At 45.6% G+C, this 27,515-nt stretch overlaps 1 protein-coding gene across 1 annotated transcript in view; it reads left to right on the forward strand.

Moving 5' to 3' along the window:
• Positions 1-27,515, forward strand: part of MCHR2 (melanin concentrating hormone receptor 2) — a 549,146-nt gene that overhangs the window by 138,368 nt on the left and 383,263 nt on the right. Inside the window, exon 3 of the mRNA XM_073589501.1 lies at positions 14,572-14,781. Within this exon, the coding sequence (XP_073445602.1) occupies positions 14,572-14,781 (210 nt within the window). The remainder of the gene's footprint in view (positions 1-14,571; positions 14,782-27,515) is intronic.

The raw sequence follows: 27,515 nt of genomic DNA on the forward strand, positions 1-27,515 counted from the left end.
GCGTCATCATCCCGCTCATCTGCATACTGGAAAGCTCTCTGCTCACAATGAAAGAGGATGCATTGCAGGCAGAGCACGAGGACATGGATCAAGGAACTGTACAGGGTGATTACACACAGCCCAGCCTCATGTCATCCCAACGTGGATTGGTTGACATTGAGGAAGATGAGAAGGACGAAGAACAGGAGCTACTTTCATGTGCTATCGACGGTACTGTGAATGGTCTGAGGACAGGGAGGAAGAGGAGGAGGACACGGAAGGCTTGCCTGTTACCATTCTGGTATGCATGGCTGACTTTATGTTGCGCTGCCTTTCCCATGACCCATGTTTTGTAAAAAATATTGGGTTACAGTCATTACTGGGTAGTGACACTTGTATACTCATGCTACAAGGAGAACTTTCAATCTCTTGTTCCAGAGAAGACAGGTGTACTAAAATGGTGCAGTACCAGAGGGCCATTGTTACAGAATTATTAAAAAAAATTGCTATCTCAAAATGCTGGCGGCAGACATAACAGTTCGTTGGACAACCAAGGAGTACAGGCGAGCGAGACACAACTCCAATCCAGCAGAGGCAGAGGAACACTGGCAAAGTTTTGGGACAGTTTTCTCACACCCGCCCAGCGCCTGGGCCCTGAGGCGTGGGGTGATGTCAAAAAGGAATGCAATGCTTTATAAGATGCTGAGGAAGTACCTTGCTGACCGTACCAACGTCCTCCGTGATTCCTCTGTGTTTAATTATTGGGTATCCAAGCTGGACACGTGGCATGAACTGGTTCTCTCTGCCTTGGAGGTCCTGGCCTTCCCTACCGCTACCGTTTTTTCAGAGCGGGTTTTTAGTGCCGCTGGTATAATTATCACAGATAAGCGCTTTCGCCTGTCAATGGAAAATGCAGACAGGCTGACTCTTATAAAAATGAACAAGGAAGAGCTGGATTGGGCCAAACTTCTCAACACCACCAAATGATGACAGCGAAACATAACCTCCAATGTTGTGTCTTTTGGGGAGGTGTATTCCCATGCACCTCTTCACACCCACACATGGGTATAAGCTTCCTGATTTTGGCTATTTGGTGTCATCCTCCTCCTTCTCCTCATCCTCACCATCCACCATGACTTGAACACCAGGGTGAACGTATTTCGTCATGCTCCAGCCACTCTATTTTTTGGTAAGGGTGTTATAATGCCCGTCAACAAATTTAAAAAAATATGTACCCCCCCAAGGGGAAATGTTTTTCAGCCCATACACTTAGTGTATGGGCATTACAAGTCTAGGAGACCCACTCCTTTAAATTGGGCCTATTTTTTTAATGAGGCCTTCCTCCACATCTCATCATCCACCGCCACTAGATCACCAGGGTTAACGTGTTCCGTGCTGCTCCAGCCAGTGTCGATTTCTTAACAAGGGTGGGTGGTTATGGTGGGCATAAAATACTTGTTATGAAAATGGCTGAGGTGTACCTCACAGGGGAAACTGTTTGCCAGCTAATATACTTAGTGTATGGGCATACAATTCTAGGACGCCTGCTCCTTTAAATTGGGCATATTTTTTTAATCAGGCCTTACTCCACGTCTCATCATCCACCGCCACTAGATCACCAGGGTTAACATGTTCCATTCTGCTACAGCTAGTGTCGAATTCTTAACAAGGGTGGGTGGTTATGGTGGGCATAAAATACTTGTTATGGAAATGGGTGAGGTGTACCTCACAGGGGAAAATGTTTGCCAGCCAGTACACTTAGTGTTTGGGCATTACAAATCCTGGGACCCTTGCACCTTGTTTTCTCTTGCAAAATACTTTTCTTGATTTATTCCATGTATAATATTTTGGAACATCTGAATATAATAAAGTCCTTGCAAATGGATCTGCTTGACATAGGCGAAAGAACATAGTAACATAGTAACATAGTTATTAAGGTTGAAGGAAGACTTTAGGTCCATCTAGTTCAACCCATATCCTATCCTAACTTGCCCTAACATGTTGATCCAGAGGAAGGCAAAAAAAACCCATGTGGCAACAGTAAGCTTCACATTGGGGAAAAAAATTCCTTCCCAACTCCACATACGGCAATCAGACTAGCTCCCTGGATCAACGCAATATTAAGGAGACTAGTGTATATACCCTGTAATATTATACTTTTCAAGAAAGGCATCCAGTCCCTTCTTAAATTTTAGTAGTGAATCACTCATTACAACATCATATGGCAGAGAGTTCCATAGTCTCACTGCTCTTACAGTAAAGAATCCGCATCTGTGAGTATGCTTAAACCTTCTTTCCTCCAGACGTAGAGGATGCCCCCTTGTCCCCGTCACAGGTCTAAGAGTAAAAAGATCATTAGAAAGGTCTTTGTATTGTCCCCACATATATTTATACATTGTAATAAGATCACCCCTAAGCCTTCGATTCTCCAAACTAAATAACCCCAAGTGTAATAACCTGTCTTGGTATTGCAGACCCCCTAGTTCCCTAATAACCTTGGTCGCTCTTCTCTGCACCCGCTCCAGTTCAGCTATGTCTTTCTTATACACCGGAGACCAGAACTGTACACAGTATTCTAAGTGTGGTCGCACTAGTGACTTATATAGAGGTAAAATTATGTTCTCCTCATGAGCATCTATGCCTCTTTTAATGCATCACATTATTTTATTTGCCTTTGCAGCAGCTGCTTGACTCTGGCCACTAAATGTGAGTTTGTCGTCCACCCATACACCCAGGTCTTTTTCAGTGACTGTTTTGCCCAGTGTTTTACAATTAAGCACATAATTATACAACTTGTTCGCTCTACCCAAGTGCATGACCTTACATTTATCCCCATTAAAGCTCATTTGCCATTTATCAGCCCAAGCTTCTAGTTTACATAAATCCTCCTGTAATATAAAATTGTCCTCCTCTGTATTAATTACCCTGCAGAGTTTAGTGTCATCTGCAAATATTGAAATTCTACTCTCTATGCCCCCTACAAGGTCATTAATAAATATGTTTAAAAGAAGCGGGCCCAAAACTGACCCCTGTGGTACCCCACTGCTAACCGTGACCCAGTCCGAGTGTGCTCCATTAATAACCACCCTTTGTTTCCTATCCCTGAGCCAGCTCTTAACCCACCTACACATATTTTCCCCTATCCCCATTGTTCTCATTTTATGTATCAACCTTTTGTGTGGCACCGTATCAAAAGCTTTTGAAAAGTCCATGTACACCACGTGCACTGCATTCCCTTGGTCCAGTCCGGAACTTACCTCTTCATAAAAGCTTATCAGATTAGTCTGACAGGAACGGTCTCTTGTAAACCCATGTTGATATTGGGTCATAAGGTTATTCTTCTCCAGATACTCCAGTATAGTATCTCTTAGAAAACCCTCCAGGATTTTACCCACAGTTGAGGTTAAACTTACTGGCCTATAATTTCCAAGTTCAGTTTTTGTCCCCTTTTTGAATATTGGCACCACATTTGCTATACGCCAGTCCTGTGGTACAGACCCTGTTATTATGGAATCTTTAAAGATTAAAAATAGTGGTCTATCTATGACTGTGCTTAATTCCTGCAGTACTCGGGGGTGTATCCCATCCGGGCCCGGGGATTTGTCAATTTTAGTGATTTGTAGACGCCGCCGTACTTCCTGCTGGGTTAAGCAGGTGACATTTAATGGAGAATTTTTATCCCTGATCATGTTATCCGTCATGGGATTTTCTTGTGTAAATACTGTTGAAAAAAAGTTATTTAGCATATTGGCTTTTTCCTCATCCTCATCCACCATTTCACCCAGACTATTTTTAAGGGGACCAACACTATCATTTTTTAGCTTCTTACTATTTATGTAGTTAAAGAATATTTTGGGATTATTTTTACTTTCTCTGGCAATGAGTCTCTCTGTCTCAATCTTTGCTGTCTTGATTTGCTTTTTACAGAATTTATTTAATCTTCTGTATTTATTTAATGCCTCATCACTACCTACTTGCTTTAATTCTCTAAATGCTTTATTTTTATCTCTTATTGTGCCCCTTACAGCTCTATTTAGCCATAGTAGTTTCCTCCTATTTCTCGCATGTTTATTCCCATACGGTATATATTGTGCACAGGTCCTATTCAGGATGCTAATAAACGTCTCCCATTTTCTTTGTGTATTTTTATGTCTCAGGATATCGTCCCAGTTAATTGCACCAAGATCATCTCTCATCCGTTGGAAATTTGCCTTCCTGAAGTTTAGTGTCCTTGTAACCCCTCTACTACACATCTTATTAAAGGATACATGAAAACTTATTAATTTGTGATCACTACTACCCAAGTGACCCTCAACCCTTACATTTGATATGCGGTCTGGCCTGTTGGTTAATATTAGGTCTAGCAGTGCCCCCCCTCTTGTTGGGTCCTGAACCAGTTGTGAAAGGTAATTGTCTCTCATCGTTGTCAGAAACCTATTACCCTTGCTGGAACTGCAGGTTTCGGTTCCCCAATGTATTTCAGGGTAGTTGAAGTCCCCCATAATAATGACTTCTCCTTGAGTCGCTGCTTCATCTATTTGCTTTATGAGGATATTCTCTGTAGCTTCCATTATTTTTGGAGATTTATAACAAACCCCTATCAGTAATTTATTATTTTTCCCCCCTCCCCTTATCTCTACCCACAGGGACTCTACATTTTCATTAGATTCATATATATTATCATGAAGGATGGGTTTTAAGGATGATTTTACATATAAACACACGCCTCCCCCTCGCTTATTTGTTCGGTCATTTCTGAACAGACTATAGCCCTGTAAATTAACAGCCCAGTCATGGCTCTCATCCAGCCATGTCTCAGATATCCCCACCATGTCATAATTATGTTCCAACAACATTAACTCCAATTCCTCCATTTTGTTGGCGAGACTTCTGGCATTAGTATACATGCACTTTATGTATCTCTCTGTACCTCTATTCTTTCTTAAATTATTAACTGTTCTAACCCCACCCCCCATGCCACCTCCACCCCCAATGTCATTATTTGTGCCCAGGTCTCTATCTGTACTGTCTTCCCCTCCTATAAAAGGAATACCCTCCCCCCCATCCCTAGTTTAAACACTCCTCCAACCTTTTAGCCATTTTCTCCCCCAGCACAGCGGCACCCTCCCCATTGAGGTGCAGCCCGTCCCTAGCGTAGAACCTGTAGCCAACTGAGAAGTCGGCCCAGTTCTGCAGGAACCCAAACCCCTCCTTCCTACACCAATTCCTGAGCCACTTATTAACCTCCCTAATCTCCCGTTGCCTCTCTGGCGTGGCACGTGGTACAGGAAGTATTTCCGAAAATACCACCTTGGAGGTCCTTGCTTTAAGCTTACAGCCTAATTCCCTGAAATCATCTTTAAGGACCTTCCACCTACCTCTAACTTTGTCATTTGTGCCAATGTGCACCATGACCGCTGGATCCTCTCCAGCCCCTCCCAGTAATCTGTCAACCCGATCAGCGATGTGTCGGACTCGAGCGCCAGGTAGGCAGCACACCGTTCGACGATCCCTGTCTTTGTGACAGATTTCCCTATCTGTTCCCCTAATAATTGAGTCTCCCACTACCAGAACCTGTCTGGCCTGCCCTGCTCTCCTATTTCCCCCCTTACTGGAGCAGACACTCCTCCAGCTTTCAGAGGACATGCCTTGCTGCAGCAGTGCTACTCCTGCACTAACACTCCCCTCATCTGCCAACTTAGCAAACTTATTGGGGTGTGCCAGATCAGGACTAGCCTCCCTGGTGCTCTTCCCTCTACCCCGCCTTCTAACTGTCACCCAGCTAGCTGCTTCATTGTCCTGCAGCTCCAACCTAGCATCCCCCCTCATCTATCCCATTGAGCGTCTGCTCAGTGAGCAGAAGACTCCTTTCCATATTGTCTATGGATCTCAGTGTTGCCAGCTGCACATTTAGATACAGTATCTGGGCTTCCAAATGCACAACGTGCTCACACCTTGCACAGCAGTATGCACCCTCGACCGGCTGTTCAAGGATTTCATACATGCGGCAAGACGTGCACTGGATGGCATTGGCAATAGTGGAGCACATCCTAATGGGGATTGCACCAGACAATAAGATAAGCAAAAATAAATTAAAAAAAAAAGTATTAATTTAACAGCAATTCAGTAAGACCTCCCTTGGAAACTCCCTGAATCTAAAGTCACTGAATTTCAAGTCACACACTTACCACAGTTCGCACTTACGCTCAGGTCACACTCAGCTCGTTCACACTCGCTCAGGAAGAAGATTTAAAAGAGTTTTTTTTTTTTTTTTTTCCCTTTTACCAGCACACCACCTTGCTGCTCAATGCACTTCCAAAAGGAGTTGAGCCCCAACCAGCTGCCCCTTATAAACCCTTAATTACTGTATGAACTCCCACCCTTAATTAACCCCTTGTGAATATAGTTACACCTCAAGATTTAAATGCAATATAGTTTACCCTAAAAAACACAGATAGTAAAATAAGAGATTAACCCTGAAGAGAGAAAATATAGGTTAAACAAGCCCCCAAAGCCCCGCAAAAATTGAACAGGTAGAAAGCACTCAGCAACCTACAATTCAGCGACTCACACAGGTATTTGTTAAAGGGTTTCCAAATACCTCTTCACTGAATTTCAAGTCACACACTTACCACAGTTCGCACTTACGCTCAGGTCACACTCAGCTCGTTCACACTCGCTCAGGAAGCTGTCAATGTTTTATTGGGTGATCGAGCAGCTTTTTCCTCTGCATTGTTGGGAGTAAAATAAACTCGTCCATTTTCAAGATGGACACTGAGATGAACTACAGTCGAATGTCTTTCATGGATGGGAAAATTTAGTAATCGCCACATGGCTTCATTACTACTTATATACCTTCCCATCTGATACAGCATAATCACATCAGATGTACATTTTGGATTCTCTAGTTGGAAAACTGCCATATCAGTGACCTTGTTAACATATTTGCAAATGTATTGAATTGACTTAACAGAGTTACAATATTCTACGTTTATGTGCGTATCAAACATTTTTGAAAGCAGTGGAGAGTAAGGTACAACCCATCAATTATCTATTTCAATATCTGTATTTTCTTTAACCCTTTGATTGTTGCAGTATATCCTCCCTGTTCAGGTTTCCATCTTCTGTAAAGAGGACAACCATCATCTCCTGTTTGTGTTTCTACAATCAAGTTGCGAGGATACTTTTTAGTACATTTTCCTTCCTTTATACATGGCGATCTTGGGTTAAGTGGCCCACAAGGGCCATGGATCATATTTTTAGAAATAGTTTCCAAAACTACTAGGTCCTCTTCTGGATTTGGAAGCTCAGCAGAAATAACACTGTCAATTTGATCAGGGCATATCTTATCCTTTAGCCATATCAGTAAATGAGCATGTGGAAGACCTCTTTTTTGCCACTCAATTGAATACATCCGACACTGACTTTCACCAAAAATGTAACACTTTGTAATTACGTCCATGAGCTTAATCAGTTTTTTTTTTTTGTTTAAAAACCCTTGCTGTTAAATCATGTTGATCAGAGGGGCTCTGACCATTCAGAAGCTCTTCCCTTATCTCTTGGATTACATGTAACTGTAATAAACAAATCATGACGACCATATATCCAAACATATGTCATGGCGTCCTGAACATACTCATGCATATGTCTGGGTCTTCCAGTAAATGTAGTCGGTAAAATAATCATACGCCCAATGTCAGCCACGTTGCCATCATCAGCAACAGCATCCCTTAAATGAATGTATTCATCCTCTCTAAGCTAAGTTTTAGTTGGTTCCATCGTATGTACCAAAGTCGTTCACTTTCCACCTTGGCATACATATCATCTACAAATTGATGAAAAAGTTGCCTACATTGTAAAATTTGGTTAGAAGACCCATGTCTGATCATTATTTGGTAGGCATAAAAGTCCATAGCTGATTATTTTTATTGGTTGGCCTAGCAGTCTTGGGATCATTCTGTGTTAAATTAAAGTGATAGCCATCTTGGCCATTCCAAAATATTATCAGATATTGCAGAGCATCATATGATCTATGTGTTTCTGCAATACGTTGAAGATTGTCGCTTTGTCGATGAATAATTATATCTTGGCTTTGAAAGTCCTGTCCAGCCATTACAATAGCTACTTCATTAACAGTGGGAGAATTAAATCGCCTTTCATGCTCGCCAACCGTTGTCTTGTCTGCTCTTATTACAACTTGATATTCATCACTTGGCATTCTTTCTAAGGCTATTTTGAAAAGGTTTACTAACTGATTGTGCTGATGGAAAAATATTTGCAAATTCAACACAATCTCTTTTTTTGTCTCAAGTATAGCTTCACAACATTTATCAGCTTGCATTTGTTCATCTCCCAAAAAATACATTTGTAAAATCTTTGGATCTTCATTTGCTACAGGAAGCATTGTGATATATTTGGCCCTGGACTTTAAAAGTTGGCATAAATCCTGCTTCCAGGAGTACAGCTGTCGTACCAAAGGATGTCATCTGGAAAGATGAATTGTATCTCTTAATATTTTGCAGAAAATGCTTGGACTCTGGAGTTGCTCCTGACATGTATGAAAGAAGTGGTTCAGGAGGTAGATCAAAAGGTGGCAAACTGACTTTGCCATTTGAGCAGCACATACCAGGCAATTCCAAGTTAAACTTCTTTGCTTGACAAAGGCGTATTGGAGTCCATATTACTTGGCAGCAGGGAAGGCCTGTCAATGAATAAATTAAGAGTACGGGAGTACAAAATGCATAATGTGAGGTGGATTTTCCTGGGCCCTTCCAGTATGTAGGTTCAAAGTCGTATTGGAGTGCATATTACTTGGCAGCAAGGCAGGCCTGTCAATGAATAAATAAAGAGTACGGGAGAACAAAATGCATAATGTGAGGTGGATTTTCCTGGGCCCTTCCAGTATGTTGGTTCCAAGGTGTATTGGAGTACATATTACTTGGCAGCAGGGCAGGCCTTGCTGTCAATGCATAAGTAAAGAGTACAGGAGTACAAAAAGCCTAATGTGAGGTGGGTTTTCCTGGGCCCTTCCAGTATGTAGGTTCAAAGTTGTTTTGGAGTGCATATTACTTGGGCAGCAGGGCAGGCCTTGCTGTCAATGCATAAGGAAAGAGTACAGAGTACAAAATGCATAATGTGAAGTGGATATTTCTGGGCCCATCCAGTATGTGGGTTCAAAGTCATTTTGGAGTGCAGATTACTTGGCAGCAGGGCAGGCCTTGCTGTCAATGAATAAATAAAGAGTACGGGAGTACAAAATGCATAATGTGAGGTGGATTTTCCTGGGCCCTTCCAGTATGTGGGTACTAAGTCTGTCACGTCTGCCATGTCTGTTTGTCTCAAGAACTCCTGGAGCAATGTGCATGCGCATGCTTTGTCTGCTGTCCTGCATGTCCCTTAGAGCAGTGTGCACACTCACCTCATGTCTGAGCTACAGGATGCCTGCGTTTCTGCTCTGCCTTCTGTGATCTTCTCGTCATGTCTGGAGTCCTTGATCATGTGACATTTCTTAAGATCCTGCACTGTCTGGTTCTGCAATCATCTCGTCATGTCTAGAATCCCGGATCATGTGTTCTTCCTAGGATCCTGCACTGGTTGGTTCGGTGATCATCTCGTCATGTCTGAAACCCTGATCATGTGACGTTTCCTAAGATCCTGCACTGTCTGGTTCTGCTATCATCTCGTCATGTCTAGAATCTCGGAAGTGCTCCCCTGGTCCTGACCTGAGGAGGAGGTGCTATGCCCTATATCAGGCCGCCTCTTCCTATGCTCAGGGCCTGATTATTGTGTTGCTTCCCTGCAAGGCTCTGGGTCTGTGGGGTTGCTCCCTCTATTCTGTGCCCTTGCACTTTGCTCTGTAGTGCGTCTCTGCACACGCTCCGTGCTCGTATTCCGCCTCTTGTCTTGTGCCATGTCTTGTGTTGTCTCTCGTGCCATGTTTGTCTTTGCCTTGCTTTGCCTTGTAGTCCTTCTGCTGTTCTTTGTCTTAGTCTGTTTTGCTATGTCTCGCCTTAGCTTTGCTTTGACTTGTAGTCCTTCCTGTGTTCTCTGCCTCGCCTGTTTTGCCATGTCTTGCTTTTGCTATGCTTTGACTTGTAGTCCTCCCTGTGTTCTCTGCCTTGCTATTCCTTGCTTTGTGTTCCTCCCTATGGTCTCAGTCTTTGCTTGCTCTGCCTCGCTCTCTCCTATGGTGCTCTGTAGTGCTCCCTGGCACACGCACCATTTCTCCTCTCCTTAGTGCTCGTTTCTTTGTCTAGTCCCAAGGTCTTCCCTTGGCCCGGCTCTGGGCTTCTGCCTACGCTCCGCTGCTAGACTCTGTCCTCTCTCTGACCTGGCTCTGTTTCTGCCTGTATTCCTTGCCTTGTTCCCTGCCTTGTCCTTGCATTGAACCCCGGCGTGGGTTCCCCTTGGCCGTCTCCTGTGCCGTGGTAAGTGCCACGTGTTTGTGTAGAGCCGTGTGTACTGGCCAGTGTGGCGTGCCCCCTGCGTGGCTCCTAGCACGCAGCCCTTCCTTGTGCCCTGGCGTGGCTCCTAGCACGCACTCTGCCTTGAACCCTGGCGTGGCTCCTAGCACGCACCCTGCCTTGAACCCTGGCGTGGCTCCTAGCACGCACCCTGCCCTGAACCTGGCGTGGCTCCTAGCACGAAGGTTCCTTTGCCCCCTCCTGTGCCTTAGTCGTGCCTCGTGCTGGCATTACAGCCGTGTGCATTGGCCAGTGAGGTGTGCGTCCCTGCATAGCTCCTAGCACGCAGCCCTGCTCTGAACCCTGGCGTGTCTCTACACGCACCCTGTCTTGTGCCTTGGCGTGTCTCAACACGCACTCTGTCTTGTACCTTGGCGTGTCTCTACACGCACTCTGTCTTGTACCTTGGCGTGTCTCTACACGCACTCTGTCTTGTACCTTGTACCTTGGCGTGTCTCTACATGCACTCTGTCTTGTACCTTGTACCTTGGCGTGTCTCTACACGCACTCTGTCTTGTACCTTGTACCTTGGCGTGTCTCTACACGCACTCTGTCTTGTACCTTGTGCCTTGGCGTGTCTCTATACGCACTCTGTCTTATCCTATGCTTTGGCGTGGCTCTACACACGTACCCTGTCTCGTTTGTGAACCTTGGCGTGTCCCCTACACACGCACCTCGCCTTGAACCCTGGCGTGTCCCCTACGCACGCACCTAGCCTTGAACCCTGGGGTGTCCCCTACACACGCACCTAGCCTTGAACCCTGGCGTGTCCCCTACACACGCACCCTGCTTGGATATCTGTCGTGCCTCCTTGCCTGAACCCTGGTTTGCCTGCCGGATGCCCGGAACCTGCCGACCGTTGCCAGAGGTCCGGAACCAGATGACTGCGGCCTGATGTCCGGAGCTGACGTCCGCAGCCTGATCCCTGGACCCTGTCGGTTTGCCAGCAGTCCGGAGTCCGATGCCATCATGCCATTACCTGTGCCTAGGCGTGCCATCTGGCACGTACCATGTTATGGACCTTGGCGTGCCCACGCGCGCACCTTGCACGTTTTGCTTGTTTTCTCTGTATGTGATCTTGTTTTATTCTAATGAAGATACCTTGCACCTACGTCTAGTCTCGTCTTGCTTCCTGCTCGTCCTTGTCATCAGACACTCGTCTAGTGTCCCCTGAGCCGGCCGTCTGGTCCCAGCAGTCGTGGTGGCTCACCCCCTTGGTCTTGCCCCTGACACTCCCTGTATAGGGGGTGGATTCTCACAAGGTCAGCTCGCCCTCGGTGGGTGGGTGCCACGACCCAGAGGGTCCACTCAAAAAATGGGCTCAGCAGGAGCTGAGTCCGTCACAAAGTCATATTGGAATGCATATTACTTGGCAGCAGGGCAGGCTTGTCAATGAATAAATAAAGAGTATGGGAGTATAAAATGCATAATGTGAGGTGGATTTTCCTGAGCCCTTCCAGCATGTGGATTCCAAAGCGTCTTGGGGTGCATATGACTTGGCGGCAGGGCATGCCTGTCAATGCATAAAGAAAGAGTACGGGAGTACAAAATTCATAATGTGAGGTGGATTTTCCTGGGCCCTTCCAGAATGTGGGTTCAAAGTCGTATTGGAATGCAGATTACTTGGCAGCAGGGCAGGCCTGTCAATGAATAAAGAGTACAGGAGTACAAAATGCATATTGTGAGGTGGATTTTCCTGGGCCCTTCCAGTATGTAGGTTCAAAATAGTATTGGAGTGTATATTACTTGGCAGAAGGGCAGGCCTGTCAATGCATAAAGAAAAAGTACAGGAGTACAAAAAGCATAATGTGAGGTGGATTTTCATGGGACCATCCAGTATGTGGGTTCAAAGGCTTATTGGGGTGCATATGACTCTGTAGCAGGGTAGGCCGTGCATTCAATGCAACATTTTTTATAGAGGCCCTCCTGGACATCTCGTGAAAGGGGTATTGGGGAGCGTCGTAATTCTTGGCAGCCCATCCACTCACTGCATAGGCTAAAACAGTTTAGGAGACCCACTGTTTAACAATGGCCCTGTAAGCAGATTAATGCTGCCTGATGAACGCTTCAAAAATGCTGCGTTTGAACATAGCCCAAGTGGGGGACAAACATTTTGGTCAGGGGTTATTTATTTTGCCTTATATGCAAGTCATTAACCTGGACAGGATGTACCTTAACATATTTCCCAGAAAACTTTGAAACTAAAAAACCATGAAACTATGAAATAATTGGTTAAAGTTGTGAATTAGGAATCATAAATGCTTCCAGGGGCGATCCCCATGATGTCCCCGTGTCATTTGAGCAGTGTTTCCATCATTTTCAGATGTTTTCAGAGCCTAAAAGGACCCCTGAGGGGAATCGCGGTAAAAATGCTCGGGTCTCCCATACACTTACACTGGGCTTGTTGTTCTGTCCAAGTACCCGAGTATTTCAATTTGCTCGACCCGAACAATGAGCACTCAAGCATTTTAGTGGTCATTCATCATTAATCAGCGTGCAACGGCAGCCTGACACACATGTGTGAAGTTTGGGGGATAGATTGGATTTAGGGATGGGAAAGGGGAAATCAAAACCTGCAGTAAAGGACATGAATTAAGTCAGGGACCTTCAGTCTTCAGTTCTGAAACAATACAGCAGCAAAAAAGATGATTCTTGTGGTAATACCACAAGTCCCAGCAGGCAGATCACGCAACAACACAGAACTATTCCACAGCACATACCTCACTAGAATGGAGGCAGGCAGCGCTGTGACTGGCAGATGATGGTCAAAGACTAATCACAGTGATTGTTAATGTGATCGTGCCAATGCCCCCCGGGCAATGAGGTAAGAGTTATGATCCAGGCCGGATTTTGTTTTGTCTCTCCTTTCCCGGTCTGGTCATGTTACTTTTCTCTGCCTCGTTCCTGTGTCAGGTCTGCTATATATCTGTGCTGCAACCTGTATGCAGTGCCAGTTATACTGCTTGCCTTCGGCATGTGTAGCTGGCTCTGGTGAGTTCCTGATTTGTCCTGCTGTGTACATCTGACCCTTCCCATGTCTGTTTACCTCCTATCTGCCCGCCCCTGCTCCTTATCTCTCTGTATTTGGATTTCCCAGTATTTGACTTTGGCTCGTCCCCGACTTGTTTTGTCTCTCCCTTCTGATACCTCTGCTGCTGACCGGTACTGACCTGTTTCTCTCTCCTGACACAGTGTTTTGGATTTCCCCTTTGTAGTACTTATTCTCTGATTACAACTTTGATCTCTGACTATTCTGTTGCCACCTAGTGGTTTTTTCGCTGTTACTGCTGGTCTGCTTGTGAGCTGATATTCAACTCTCTTTCATCTCTGCTGCCATCTAGAGGAGTTGGTGTTCTTTGTTTAGCCCTCCGTATCACAGCATTACAGGAAGATGTTCTGCTGTTGGGGACAGAAGCCATCTTTACCCAGTCACCTTGTCTTTTGACACAATGATCATTCTCTCGCATGACATATCAGAATGTCCATTTGTGAGAAGTCACTGCAAAATATTATGCACCAGTACATCATGTATCGGGAAGGGGTTAAGCAACTGTCAGTAGTGAGAGAAGATGGTTTTGCTTTGAATACAATGGTCGCACATCTCTAAGGTTATACGTGATGGTGTTATAAAATATTCTAATTTACTGAGAAAATGACTTTTGGGTTTTCATTGGCTGTAAGCCATAATCATCAACATTAACAGAAATAAGCACTTGAAATAGATCTCTCTGTTTGTAATGACTCTATATATGAGTTTCACTTTTTGTACACTGAAGAAATGAAATAAATTATCTTTTTGAAGATATTCTAATTTTGTGAGAAATTGCAAATAGAAAAAAATGCCTTTTTACTGCTATTTGTTTGATTTTGTCCAATGTGCTTATATATGCATTTTTAATTTAATCTGAAGAGATTCTTTCATCTATTTTTCCTATTTTTCTGCTAGACACATTTTATTCTTTGGTGTTGAATAAAGGAAATCACATTTAAAACTGTATTACTTAATACTGAATACTTATTTTACTAGCCTGTCTCAACTGAAATTATAATATAAACACACAATCAGTACCATATCATGCATGTCATGAAAAGATTTTGTTTCATCTCTCTTGGTCTTCTTTTATCACAGATCTAGAAGAAAAACAATACCTGACATCTACATCTGCAATCTTGCTGTGGCAGATCTTGTTCACATCATTGGGATGCCATTTCTCATCCATCAGTGGGCACGTGGAGGAGAATGGGTGTTCGGAAGTCCTCTGTGTACTATAATTACATCTCTGGATACTTGCAACCAATTTGCCTGCACAGCAATTATGACAGCAATGAGCTTAGACAGGTAAATAAATAATCAATCATCTCAACATTACAGTTGTACCAATCTTTGGAATCTAAAATAACACATGCAAGGTTGAAAGAAAAGGTGCAAAAATATTTACAAAGTGATGGTAGAAAGGAGAGCAAAACTAGCAGGAAGTTGGAAGTTCCAATAGTAATTTTACTTAGTTAAAATCATATCCAATAAATGAAAATATTTTAAAGGAAATGGAAATAATGACCAATAAAATGGCCATATGGCATGAAATTTTAAAGGCTGCATCACTATATTAGGCCTAATGATTTTTAAAGGGAACCTGTCAGCATGATTATGCACAGTAACCTATGCACACTGTCAGTTTGGTGCCGTTATACTGAATAAAATGATACCTTGGTTGATGAAATCCGTCTTGTGGTTGTTTCTTAATCTTTATTTTCAGTTTTGTGCTAATGATATGCTCGTGTCCTAAGGCGGGGTTCATGTATTTGGTGCTCTGATTAGCTATTCATAATGCAGACTGCTGACAGGTCACTGATCCCTCACTATCCTGCCCCCTAGTTTGCATAGTGAATACCATCACATATTGAAAAAAAAAAAAATGCTTCTGCAGGCATAATCGCATGGTTACTGTGCACTTAATCCCTTTTGCAGATTTACTTGAGTGAAGTAAAAAAAAAAAAAATCATTTTCAAAATGGCACCCAGGGCGCCTTCGCAATAGTAGCTATCGGTTTGTATAGAGATCCGATAACTCCTGTTGCACAGGCACCGGTGGCGTCATCTCGCTGGCGAAGAAAAAAAAAATGTCCTCCACCAAGATGGTGCCACTCAAGCATGCGCAATAGCAGCTGTCGGTGCTACTGTCTTGAGGCAAAAGGCCATACTGTCTATAAAAAAAGGTATCGGAGTAATTGCTGCTTTGCAGTCATAAAAATATTCCTTATATTGCTAACTGCCAGTTTTTTAATCACTGTGAAAGTCAAACATAAAATATTATGCTATATTGTTCAGAATATCATAGAAAAGGAGTAGCAGAACAAAATCCACATCAAGCTATATTTATACATCTGTCTGCTCTGACACTGATTTGCAGGATGTATTGCAAAACACTTTTTAGTTTAGTGAAACTTGATCTTGAGATGATTCCCTCAGACACTGCAAAAGGTCATGTTGCTGATAATTACATTTTACTGTGACAGTTTTATCTAAATGAATACAAACCTCTTTAGATGGTCAGCGTCATTTTTAACAAGCTTTGCATAAATGAATAATACAGGTGAATATAACTGTGGTAGTTCACTCACGTGGCGGCACACAGAGGTAGGAAAAAATGGGAACACCATATCTTTAAACCTGGTTTATTGTAAGGCAGCATAAACCAATTTGTGGGGAAAACAAAATCAGCCTTTCTGGCTAAAACAGGAACAAAACAACAAAAGAAAGCAAAATACTGCAACAGAGTCCATATGATGCGGGTGGCACCCCGCTCTGGAGCAGCACAGGTTCAGTATGTGTTTGATGAGCCACAAAGCCTCTGGAGACTCCTCTCTCAAGGTTAGCTTAACTCAGACTGCCTGTAAAGCTCGGTTATTTAAAACCAAGCCTGTGTCTTTCCCCATCATTTGATTGATCACATGATCATGACCTCACGCAGGTCCTGGCAGGTCTCCAGGGGAGATAAAGTGGACCTTCTCCCACCCGCTCTATGAAGGTCCACATAAAACCAGCCCTTTTTATGCAACTTAACCATGCACAACACATAGTGTGCTGTAGAAAAATGCTCTGATTGCATATCACTGATGCCATTAATTGCAGTGTCACATATCTAACCTCTATCACCTTACCAGTGACCCTGTCACAGTAACAAAATTTGTAGTTTATCTTATCAGTGAAATAAGCTAACTTCTCTACTTATGAGTCACTTTTCCCTACCTTCTTGCCACTTGAACTCCCCATCTACTCTGAAAAGCAACTGAAATACATTTTGGTCAAAGCAAGTTGTACTGTCAGGTCAGTGAGGTATCAGGTTTAGTGATGGGTGAGAGCTAAAATGCTCAGGTGCTCGTTGCTCAGGTTGAGCATATGTGAAATCTAAATTCTAAAAATATTGGCGAAAGAGAAACCAATCACAAACTAAAATGTTTCTATGCAAATGCACAAAGCATGGGCAACAAACTGGGAGAACTGGAACTACTAACACAGGAAAATATGATGTCTTTGGGAACACTGAAACTAGGTGGGACGATACACATGACTGGAATACAAGGCTACAACTTATTTGAGAGAAACAGACTTGGTAAACGAGTGTTGGATTCCTGGGACTGCACAACAGGAATCTAGAGACGTACATCCAGCAGTCTCCCATTCCCCTCCGACCACTCAGGGACCTGCTCAGCATTCCCAGCGATCCAGGTGTCCTGCTCAGACTCGTTCTGTGTGCCTGGATGTTGCTGCCACCTCTGGTGCAGCAATGGTAGCGCAGCCTGCTCTGCAGGGAACTGCTCGAGAGGCTAAGTCCTCTCGCCCTGCTACTGGGCATGCCTGCAAGATGACCTCTCACTGGAGAGCAGGGGTCACATGCTCAGGTCCTGTGTCGGATCTGATTGGTCCTTCCCAGATTACTGGATGGTCCCAGAAGCGCATGGCTATAAAAAGCCCGCATGGCGGCTCTGCCATGCGCCAGTGTAGACTATTATGCTGTGTGTGAAAGGTGATGGATGCATGTGTCTGGTGACTGACTTATTGGAAACCCCCTTCCCTCTGATATTACGAATTGTGAAAGAGTGTTGGTAATAGTCAGTACCAGGTAGTGGCAAGCTAGGCGCCACTGTGCTTACCGCACCTTACACTAGCGTCCGTCGGTGTCCGGCTCTCTGGCACCGTCGCTGAGCGGCTACAGTTACCGCCGTGCTGCAGTAGCAGCACCTATTGGCGTTCGCGGTTGCGACGCCACACGCTGGCTGACCTGTGGAGTTAACAGGTCCAGCGTTCCTTTCCCTTTTGTGTTAGGGCGACTCTGTGTCCTAAACAGAGTCTGCCTAAACTACCTCGGGTGACGTTAACCCGAGTGCTCTACTTCGCCATCTAGCGAGTTTGTCATTTTCCAGCAGCGGTCATTACATCTACCGCACAGTGGACCCCGGGCGGCGAACGCACCTCCTATTATTTATATTTGGTGCGTTTCGACATCCCTAGCAACGAGGAGGAGGTGTCGCATTGTATGTTAGAAAAGTGTATTTCTGCACAGAGATCTAAGCTTTAGAGACTGGGAGTTCTGTGGAAACTGTTTGGGTAAGAATATCAGGAGAGAACAATGGAAAGAACACCATTGTAGGCCTCTATGAAGCAAACGGCCAAGTTCTCCAAAAAATATAACATAGTGGTCATGGGAGATTTCAACCATCCAGACATTTGTTGGGATTCTCTCTCAGGCATAACTAACAGGTCAAGCAAATTCTTATCCTCTCTTGCTGACAACTTTATCTTCCTAAAGGTATTGGAGAAAACAAGGGGATCTGCTACCTTGGATCTAATCCTTATAAACAAGGAGGAAATAGTTGAGGAGGTAAGAGTGTCTGGGACCCTAGGAGATAGTGACCATGCTATTTTAGAATTTTGGATAACTAGAGGAGGAAGACCTGTGAAGACTCAAACTTCAAGGTTAGATTTCAGAAAGGCAGATTTTAAGGAAAGGGAATCGGAGGTATCCAATAGCTGGATATCATTAAAGGCAAAAATGTCAAGGAAGGATGGGAAATTTTGAAAAATGAGATTTTTAAAGCATAATCTAATATATAAAGCTCAAAGTGTGTGTATGTATGTATGTATGTGTGTATGTATGTGTGTGTGTGTGTGTGTGTGTGTGTGTATGTCCGGGATAGGCATCCGCACCGTCGCAGCTACAGCCACAAAATTTGCACAGTCACACGTCTGGACCCCGAGAGCGTCCTAAGCCATGTTGTGAGGCGAAATTTTAACCCTGCGCGTTCCAATTCACCAAACAATTTTGCCCCTATCTACATAATGGGGAAAAAGTGTGTGCGTGTCAAGCCCTGCCCCTCATTATGATGTCATAATGCCCCTATCTACATAATGGGGAAAAAGTGTGCGCATGTCAACCCCCGCCCCTCATTATGATGTCATAATGGTTGCCATGGCGACGCTGATTCATCATAGGTTGCAAGCCCCGCCGCTCATTATGATGTCATAATGGTTGACTATGGGATGGAGGATGTGTGATGGGTATATGGGCACTGGACTATGGGATGGAGGATATGTATGACGGGTATATGGGCACGGGACTATGGGATTGCGGATATGTATGATGGGTATATGGGCACTCTACTATGGGATGGAGGATGTGTGATGGGTATATGGGCACTCTACTATGGGATGTGGGATATGTATGAGGGTATATATGGGCACGAGACTATGGGATGGAGGATATGTATGATGGGTATATGGGCACTCGCCTATGGGATGATGGATATGTATGATGGGTATATGGGCACAGGATTATGGGATGGAGGATATGTATGATGGGTATATGGGCATGGGACTATGGGATGACGGATATGTATGATGGGTATATGGGCACGGGACTATGGGATGGCAGATATGTATGATGGGTATATGGGCATGGGACAATGGGATGGAAGATATGTATGATGGGTATATGGGCATGGGACTATGGGATGGAGGATGTGTGATGGGTATATGGGCACTCGACTATGGGATGGAGGATATGTATGATGGGTATATGGACACGGGCCTATGGGATGGTGGATATGTATGATGGGTATATGGGCACGGGACTATGGGATGGAGGATAATTATAATTTGTTATAACTGACCACAGTTAGTTACTATGCCCAGGCAATGCCGGGCTCTTCAGCAAGTCTAATATATAAAGCTCAAGTGTGTGTATGTATGTATGTATTGTGAGAATCATGTGGGAATAGTGGATGAGGGCAGGTATATCTCGCCCAGATTCCTTTCCTATGTGGCCTAGTCTGGTCAGTATCGCACCTGCTTACTAATGAATAATGGGAGGTGGATATAAAAGGATGCCAGGTGGTTGTGTGAGTGTCTCAGCCTGGGAACACAGAGAGCCTGTCTGTGTGAGAGACACATGTGAGTGAAAGCAGTGCCCACTGCAACTGTGGTTTGGCTGGACGGGAGAAGCCCGCCAGTTGGTAGTTAGGTTGTCCATTGTTTAGTTAGTGCCGGACAGGCAAGGATTTGTTTTATGATTTATTTCCTTTTGCATTGCTTTCACCGTTAATAAACCTGACCCAGGGTCAGTTACACCCGAATCCCAGCTCTGCGCCTGAGTTTCATGGTGAATGCACGTGACCTTTGACCCCAGCAAAGGCGATCCTGGAGTGATTTATCACATTGTGGTGGAGAACGCGGGCATCACGTTGCAAGCATGAGCATGGAGGACGTGGTGAAAGCGCTGGTACAGTCCACCGCCATCCAGCAAGAAGCTAATCGGGTGATGATGGCCCAGCTGAAGGAGTTGGTGGACATGACAGTTACCGATCGTTCGCTTCTCCAGCAGGTGGCGCAGCACTTGGCAAGCTTACCTGAGGTTAACCTGGAAGCCGAGTCGAGAGTGATTCACGTGAGTCGGTACTGGCAGAAGATGACGACCGAAGATGACGTCGAGGCATACCTGACCACGTTTGAACGGACGGCGTTGCGAGAAAAATGACCGAAGGCAAGATGGGCCGGCCTGATTGCCCCGTTTCTTTCCGGTGAGGCCCAAAAGGCTTATTATGACTTAGAGCCTGAAGCTGCGCAGGACTTTGACAAACTGAAAGCCGAGATCTTGGCCCGGCTGGGAGTGACGACCGCTGTCCGTGCGCAGAGAGTGCATCAATGGACTTATCAGCTGGATAAACCACCGCGGTCACAGATGTTCGACCTGATCCACGTGACGAAGAAGTGGCTACAACCCGAGGTGCTGACAGCGCCAGAGATAATCCAGAGAGTCGTCATGGACAAGTACCTGAGAGCTCTACCGCCAGCCCTGAGGAAGTGGGTAAGCCATGGAAATCCTACGACGGCAGATCAACTGGTGGATCTGGTTGAACGTTACTCCGTGGCGGAAGGACTCCGAGACGACGCTACCCCACCTCGTTCTTCATCATCTCCACGTGGAACCGGTAAGACTGTTCCAGGGAGTAGGGGAGATGGAAAAATCCCTAAGACAGTGGGGGAGGAAAACGGGACTGCCCGCACTGCGAGGCCGAGAGTAACGAACTATGGTCTAAGCAAGGGGCCCGTTAGGTGTTTCCGCTGCCAAGAGATGGGACATATTGCTGCGAACTGTCCGGTCACTACTGAACCCATGCAGTGCGACGTCACAGACTCTAAAAAACGCATGTCTATGGTTGCACGGGTAGTGAGTGTGAATGCCGGTCAAAAAGATGTGGAAAAACACTTGTGTGATTTAACTGTTGATGGCAAAAATGTGGTGGCATTGTTAGACTCGGGAAGTGTGGTGACTCTGGTGAAGTCCAGTCTGGTGTCAGCCCCGACTGGACCATCAGACAAATTTTCTGTAACGTGTGTGCATGGAGACACCTGTTCGTACCTCACCACGGTCATATGCATTACAACTTCCTATGGGTCTGTGCAACATAAAGTGGGACTCGTCCCGGCGTTATTGCATGATGTTATCCTGGGCCGGGATTTTCCCAACTTCTGGCAATTGTGGGAGAATCAGTTGATGCCCTCGGGTAATAGTGTACATGATTCTTCTCCCAGGGCGCGTGTGGGTCCCGAACCCCGGGAAGAGGTCTCCCCGGAAAACTCGGGGGAAGAGTCTGCGGGAAATGACCTGCAGTTCCCGTTTTCAGTCATGGCGGGTGATACGGAGGAGATCCGGGAAGAGGAGGAGGCTGACAGCCGTCCACCTCCCCGTTTGCCAGATTTAGAAGTTCACAAAGATGACTTCCAAAGCGAGCAAATAAAGGATCCTACCCTTTCTCAGGCTAGGACAAATGTAAAAGTGATAAATGGGGTACCCGTAGAACCTGGCTCTAGGCTGGCATATCCTTACATTGTTCTGGAGAAAGATTTACTCTATCAGATAGAGAAAAAGGGGGAAGATACGGTGCAACTATTAGTCGTGCCAAAACCCTACCGGCGGCAGATGCTGGACCTGGCCCACGGACATGTGATGGGAGGTCACCTGGGAGTCCAGAAAACCACCGAAAGGATATTACACTGTTTTGTTTGGCCAGGCATGCATCATGATATCCGTGTTTATTGTGAGGGCTTGTCCTGACTGCCAAGCCTCTGCACCTAAGCCCCGGTTCTGTAGCCCTTTGGTACCCCTACCTATTATTGAAGTCCCGTTTGAGAGGATTGGGATGGATTTAGTTGGGCCCCTTCCACGGTCTGCATGTGGACACCAACATATCCTGGTCATCTTGGATTATGCCACTCGTTACCCGGAGGCCATCCCTTTGCGTAACACGGCCACCAAGACGATTGCCAAGGAACTGGTGCATGTGTTTAGTCGGGTCGGTATACCAAAACAGATACTCACCGACCAGGGGACCCCCTTTATGTCCAGGGTAATGAAGTAGCTCTGCCGATTGTTACAAATCGAACCGTTACGCACATCCGTGTATCACCCTCAAACAGACGGGTTGGTCAAACGGTTCAATAAAACTCTGAAGCAGATGCTGAGAAAGGTGATAGACAAGGATGGGAAGAACTGGGACTATTTACTTCCGTATTTGTTTTTTGCCATCAGGGAAGTACCCCAGTCTTCCACAGGGTTCTCGCCTTTCGAGTTATTGTACGCCCGACGTCCTCGCGGACTGTTAGACGTTGCAAAAGAAACCTGGGAGGGTCAGGTCACTCCGTTTAAAACAGTGATAGATCACGTCACACAAATGCAGGACCGTATTGCGGCTGTTATGCCTATCGTCAAAGAACACATGATACAGGCTCAAGGAGCCCAAAAAATAATCTATGATAGGGGCGCCAAGATCCGTACGTTTGCACCCGGAGATAGGGTATTGATCCTGGTCCCCACGGTGGACAGTAAGTTCCTGGCAAAGTGGCAGGGCCCCTTTGAGATTAAGGAAAGAGTTGGTGAAGTAAACTATAAAGTATACCAGGCAGGTAAACGGAAACCTGAACAGATTTATCATGTAAATCTGATAAAACCCTGGAAAGATCGGTCTGCCTTGTCAGCGGAGCTGGCCCGTCCCGTCTGCTCGCATACCGTACTGGAGGTACGGGTTGCAGAGACTCTCTCGGAGCGGCAAAAGACTGAGGTCAGGCAGTTTCTACTTCACAACCAAAAGTTTTTCTCAGAAAAACCCGGGCAGACTACGCTAATAAAACATGACATCGTAACGGAACCTGGTGTCACAGTTCACGTAAAGCCCTACCGAATCCCGGAAGCGCGCCGTGAAGCCGTTTCCTGAGAAGTGAAGGCAATGTTAGAGTTAGGTGTCATTGAGGAATCGCACAGTGCTAGGTCCAGCCCGATTGTGCTAATTCCTAAACCGGACGGCACCATCCGGTTCTGCAATGACTTCAGGAAACTGAATGCGGTCTCAAAATTTGATGCCTACCCCATGCCCCGGGTCGACGAGTTAATAGATCGGTTAGGAAAAGCCCGGTATATTACGACCCTAGACCTAACAAAGGGGTATTGGCAGATCCCTCTGGTGGAGGCTGCCAGAGAAAAGACAGCATTTGCTACCCCAGAAGGTCTATTTCAGTATGTGTATATGCCGTTTGGACTGCACGGAGCACCGGCGACCTTCCAGAGACTGATGGATCGAGTCCTGAGGCCACATAGGCAGTACGCTTCGGCCTATTTGGACGACATTGTTATTTACAGCTTGGACTGGGAGACTCATCTCCAGAAAGTACAAGCTGTGATTGACGACCTGTGGGAGGCAGGTCTAACCGCGAACCCCAAGAAATGTCACATCGGGCTAGAAGAAGCCCGGTATTTGGGGTATGTAATTGGGAGGGGTGTTGTTAAACCCCAGGTTGATAAGATTCAGGCGGTTCAGGACTGGCCACAACCTGTCAACAAGAAGCAGGTGCAAGCCTTCCTGGGGATCGCCGGTTATTATCGCCGGTTCATACCCAATTTTGCAGCCATCGCTACCCCCCTGACGGATCTTACAAAAGGGAAAGACTCCGTCATGATTAAATGGAGTTTAGCGGCTGAAGAAGCCTTCCATAGCCTAAAACGGGCACTTTGCTCTCAGCCCGTACTGGTGACTCCGGACTTCCGCAGTGAGTTTGTGGTACAAATGGATGCCTCTGATACCGGTATCGGGGCCGTACTCTCACAAGTGAGGGACGGAGTGGAACACCCAGTCCTCTATCTCAGCAGGAAGCTGAATAAACACGAGCAAAGGTATGCAGTCATAGAAAAAGAGTGCCTCGCCATTAAGTGGGCTCTAGGGGCCCTCAAATATTACCTGGTGGGCAGAAAGTTCAGGCTGATCACGGACCATGCCCCTCTCAAGTGGATGCACTTGAACAAGGAATGGAATAGCCGGGTGACCCGGTGGTTCCTTGCCCTGCAGGCCTACACTTTTACGGTGGAGCACCGCCCAGGGGTACAGATGGGAAATGCAGATGCCCTGTCCCGAGTGCACTGTTTGGCGGGTGTCATTGCTTGACTGGAGTGGTCTGAGCAGAAGGGGGGGATATGTGAGAATCATGTGGGAATAGTGGATGAGGGCAGGTATATCTCGCCCCGATTCCTTTCCTATGTGGCCTAGTCTGGTCAGTATCGCACCTGCTTACTAATGAATAATGGGAGGTGGATATAAAAGGATGCCAGGTAGTTGTGTGAGTGTCTCAGCCTGGGAACACAGAGAGCCTGTCTGTGTGAGAGACACATGTGAGTGAAAGCAGTGCCCACTGCAACTGTGTTTTGGCTGGACGGGAGAAGCCCGCCAGTTGGTAGTTAGGTTGTCCATTGTTTAGTTAGTGCCGGACAGGCAAGGATTTGTTTTATGTTTTATTTCCTTTTGCATTGCTTTCACCGTTAATAAACCTGACCCAGGGTCAGTTACACCCGAATCCCAGCTCTGCGCCTGAGTTTCATGGTGAATGCACGTGACCTTTGACCCCAGCAAAGGCGATCCCGGAGTGTTTTATCACATTATGTATGCATGTATGTGTGTGTGTATGTATGTGTGTGTGTGTGTGTGTGTGTGTGTGTATGTCCGGGATAGGCATCCGCACCGTCACAGCTACAGCCACAAAATTTTGCACAGTCACACGTCTGGACCCCGAGAGCATCCTAAGCTATGTTGTGAGGTGAAATTTTAACCCCGCTCTTTCCAATTCACCAAACAATTTTGCCCCTGTCTACATACTGGGGAAAAAGTGTGTGGGTGTCAAGCCCCGCTCCTCATTATGATGTCATAATGCCCCTATCTACATAACGGGGAAACAGTGTGTGCGTATCAAGCCCCGCCCCTCATTATGATGTCACAATGGTTGCCATGGCAATGTTGATGTCATCATAGGTTGCAAGCCCCTCCGCTCATTATGATGTCATAATGGTTGACTATGGGATGGAGGATGTGTGATGGGTATATGGGCATGAGACTATGAGATGAAGGATGTGTGATGGGTATATGGGCACTTGACTATGGGATGGCAAATATCTATGATGGGTATATGGGATTGGGACTATGGGATGGAGAATATGTATGATGGGTATATGGGCATGGGACTATGGGATGGAGGATGTGTGATGGGTATATGGGCACTCGACTATGGGATGGAGGATATGTATGATGGATATATGGACACGGGCCTATGGGATGGTGGATATTTATGATGGGTGTATGGGCACGGGACTATGGGATAGAGGATATTTATAATTTGTTTTAACTAACCACAGTTAGTTACTATGCCCAGGCAGCGCCAGGCTCTTCAGCGAGTCTAATATATAAAGCTCAAGTGTGTGTATGTATGTATGTATGTATGTGTGTGTATGTATGTGTGTGTGTGTGTGTGTATGTCAGGGATAGGCATCCGCACCGTCGCAGCTACAGCCACAAAATTTTGCACAGTCACACATCTGGACCCCGAGAGCATCCTAAGCTATGTTGTGAGGTGAAATTTTAACCCCGCGCTTTCCAATTCACCAAACAATTTTGCCCCTGTCTACGTACTGGGGAAAAAGAGTGTGCGTGTCAAGCCCCGCTGCTCATTATGATGTCATAATGCCCCTATCTACATAATGGGGAAACAGTGTGTGCGTATCAAGCCCCGCCCCTCATTATGATGTCACAATGGTTGCCATGGCAACGTTGATGTCATCATAGGTTGCAAGCCCCTCCGCTCATTACGATGTCATAGTGGTTCACTATGGGATGGAGGATGTGTGATGGGTAAATGGGCACTGGACTATGGGATGGAGGATATGTATGATGGGTATATGGGCACAGGACTATGGGATGGAGGATGTGTGATGGGTATATGGGCACTAGACTATGGGATGGAGGATATGTATGATGGGTATATGGGCACGGGACTATGGGATGGAGGATGTGTGATGGGTATATGGGCACTGGACTATGGGATGGCGGATATGTATGATGGGTATATGGGCACGGGACTATGGGATGGAGGATGTGTGATGGGTATATGGGCACTGGACTATGGGATTGTGGATATGTATGATGGGTATATGGGCACGGGACTATGGGATGGAGGATATGTATGATGGGTATATGGGCATGGGACTATGAGATGAAGGATGTGTGATGGGTATATGGGCACTCAACTATGGGATGGCGAATATGTATGATAGGTATATGGGCATGGGACTATGGGATGGAGGATGTGTGATGGGTATATGGGCATGGGACTATGGGATGGAGGATGTGTGATGGGTATATGGGCACTCGACTATGGGATGGAGGATATGTATGATGGGTATATGGGCACGGGCCTATGGGATGGAGGATGTGTGATGGGTATATGGGCACTGGACTATGGGATGGAGGACATGTATGATGGGTATATGGGCACGGGACTATGGGATGGAGGATGTGTGATGGGTATATGGGCACTGGACTATGGGTTGGTGGATATGTATGATGGGTATATGGGCACGGGACTATGGGATGGAGGATAATTATAATTTGTTATAACTAACCACAGTTAGTTACTATACCCGGGCAGCGCCGGGCTCTTCAGCTAGTCATTAATAATTCTAAAAAGACGAGAGGGAAGAATAGGAAGCATTTAAGGAAACCAGGATGGATGAGCACAGACTTTAAACACATGCTAAAAAGGAAGAAAGAGGAAGGCATATATAAAGAATAATATAATGCTGTCTGCAGAACCTGCAGGGAACACATTAGATTATCTAAAGCTGACAATGAATTAAGGCTTGCAAGAGACGTCGAAAGCAATAAAAAAGGATTTTGGGGATATGTCAAAAGTTAAAGAAAAGTCAAAAATGCTATAGGATTTTTAAAAATGATGAAATGGTAAGAAAAGATGTTGAGAAGGCCACACTTTTAAATTCCTATTTTGCATCTGTTTTCTCTCAGAAAATAAATGTAACATCAACTGATATTCACTGTCCTATTAAAGGAATAGAAGAATCGGATACAAAGAGTGGTCATAAATGGCTGCACATCCAGTTGGAAGAATGTCTCACGTGGGGTACCACAGGGTTCTGTCCTGGGCCCTGTATTGTTCAACATCTTTATCAATGATTTAGATGAAGGA

This window comes from Dendrobates tinctorius, unplaced genomic scaffold (assembly GCF_039654945.1).
Source record: "Dendrobates tinctorius isolate UK_male_01 unplaced genomic scaffold, ASM3965494v1 ptg000111l, whole genome shotgun sequence".
In the NCBI taxonomy this organism is placed as follows: Eukaryota; Metazoa; Chordata; class Amphibia; order Anura; family Dendrobatidae; genus Dendrobates; species Dendrobates tinctorius.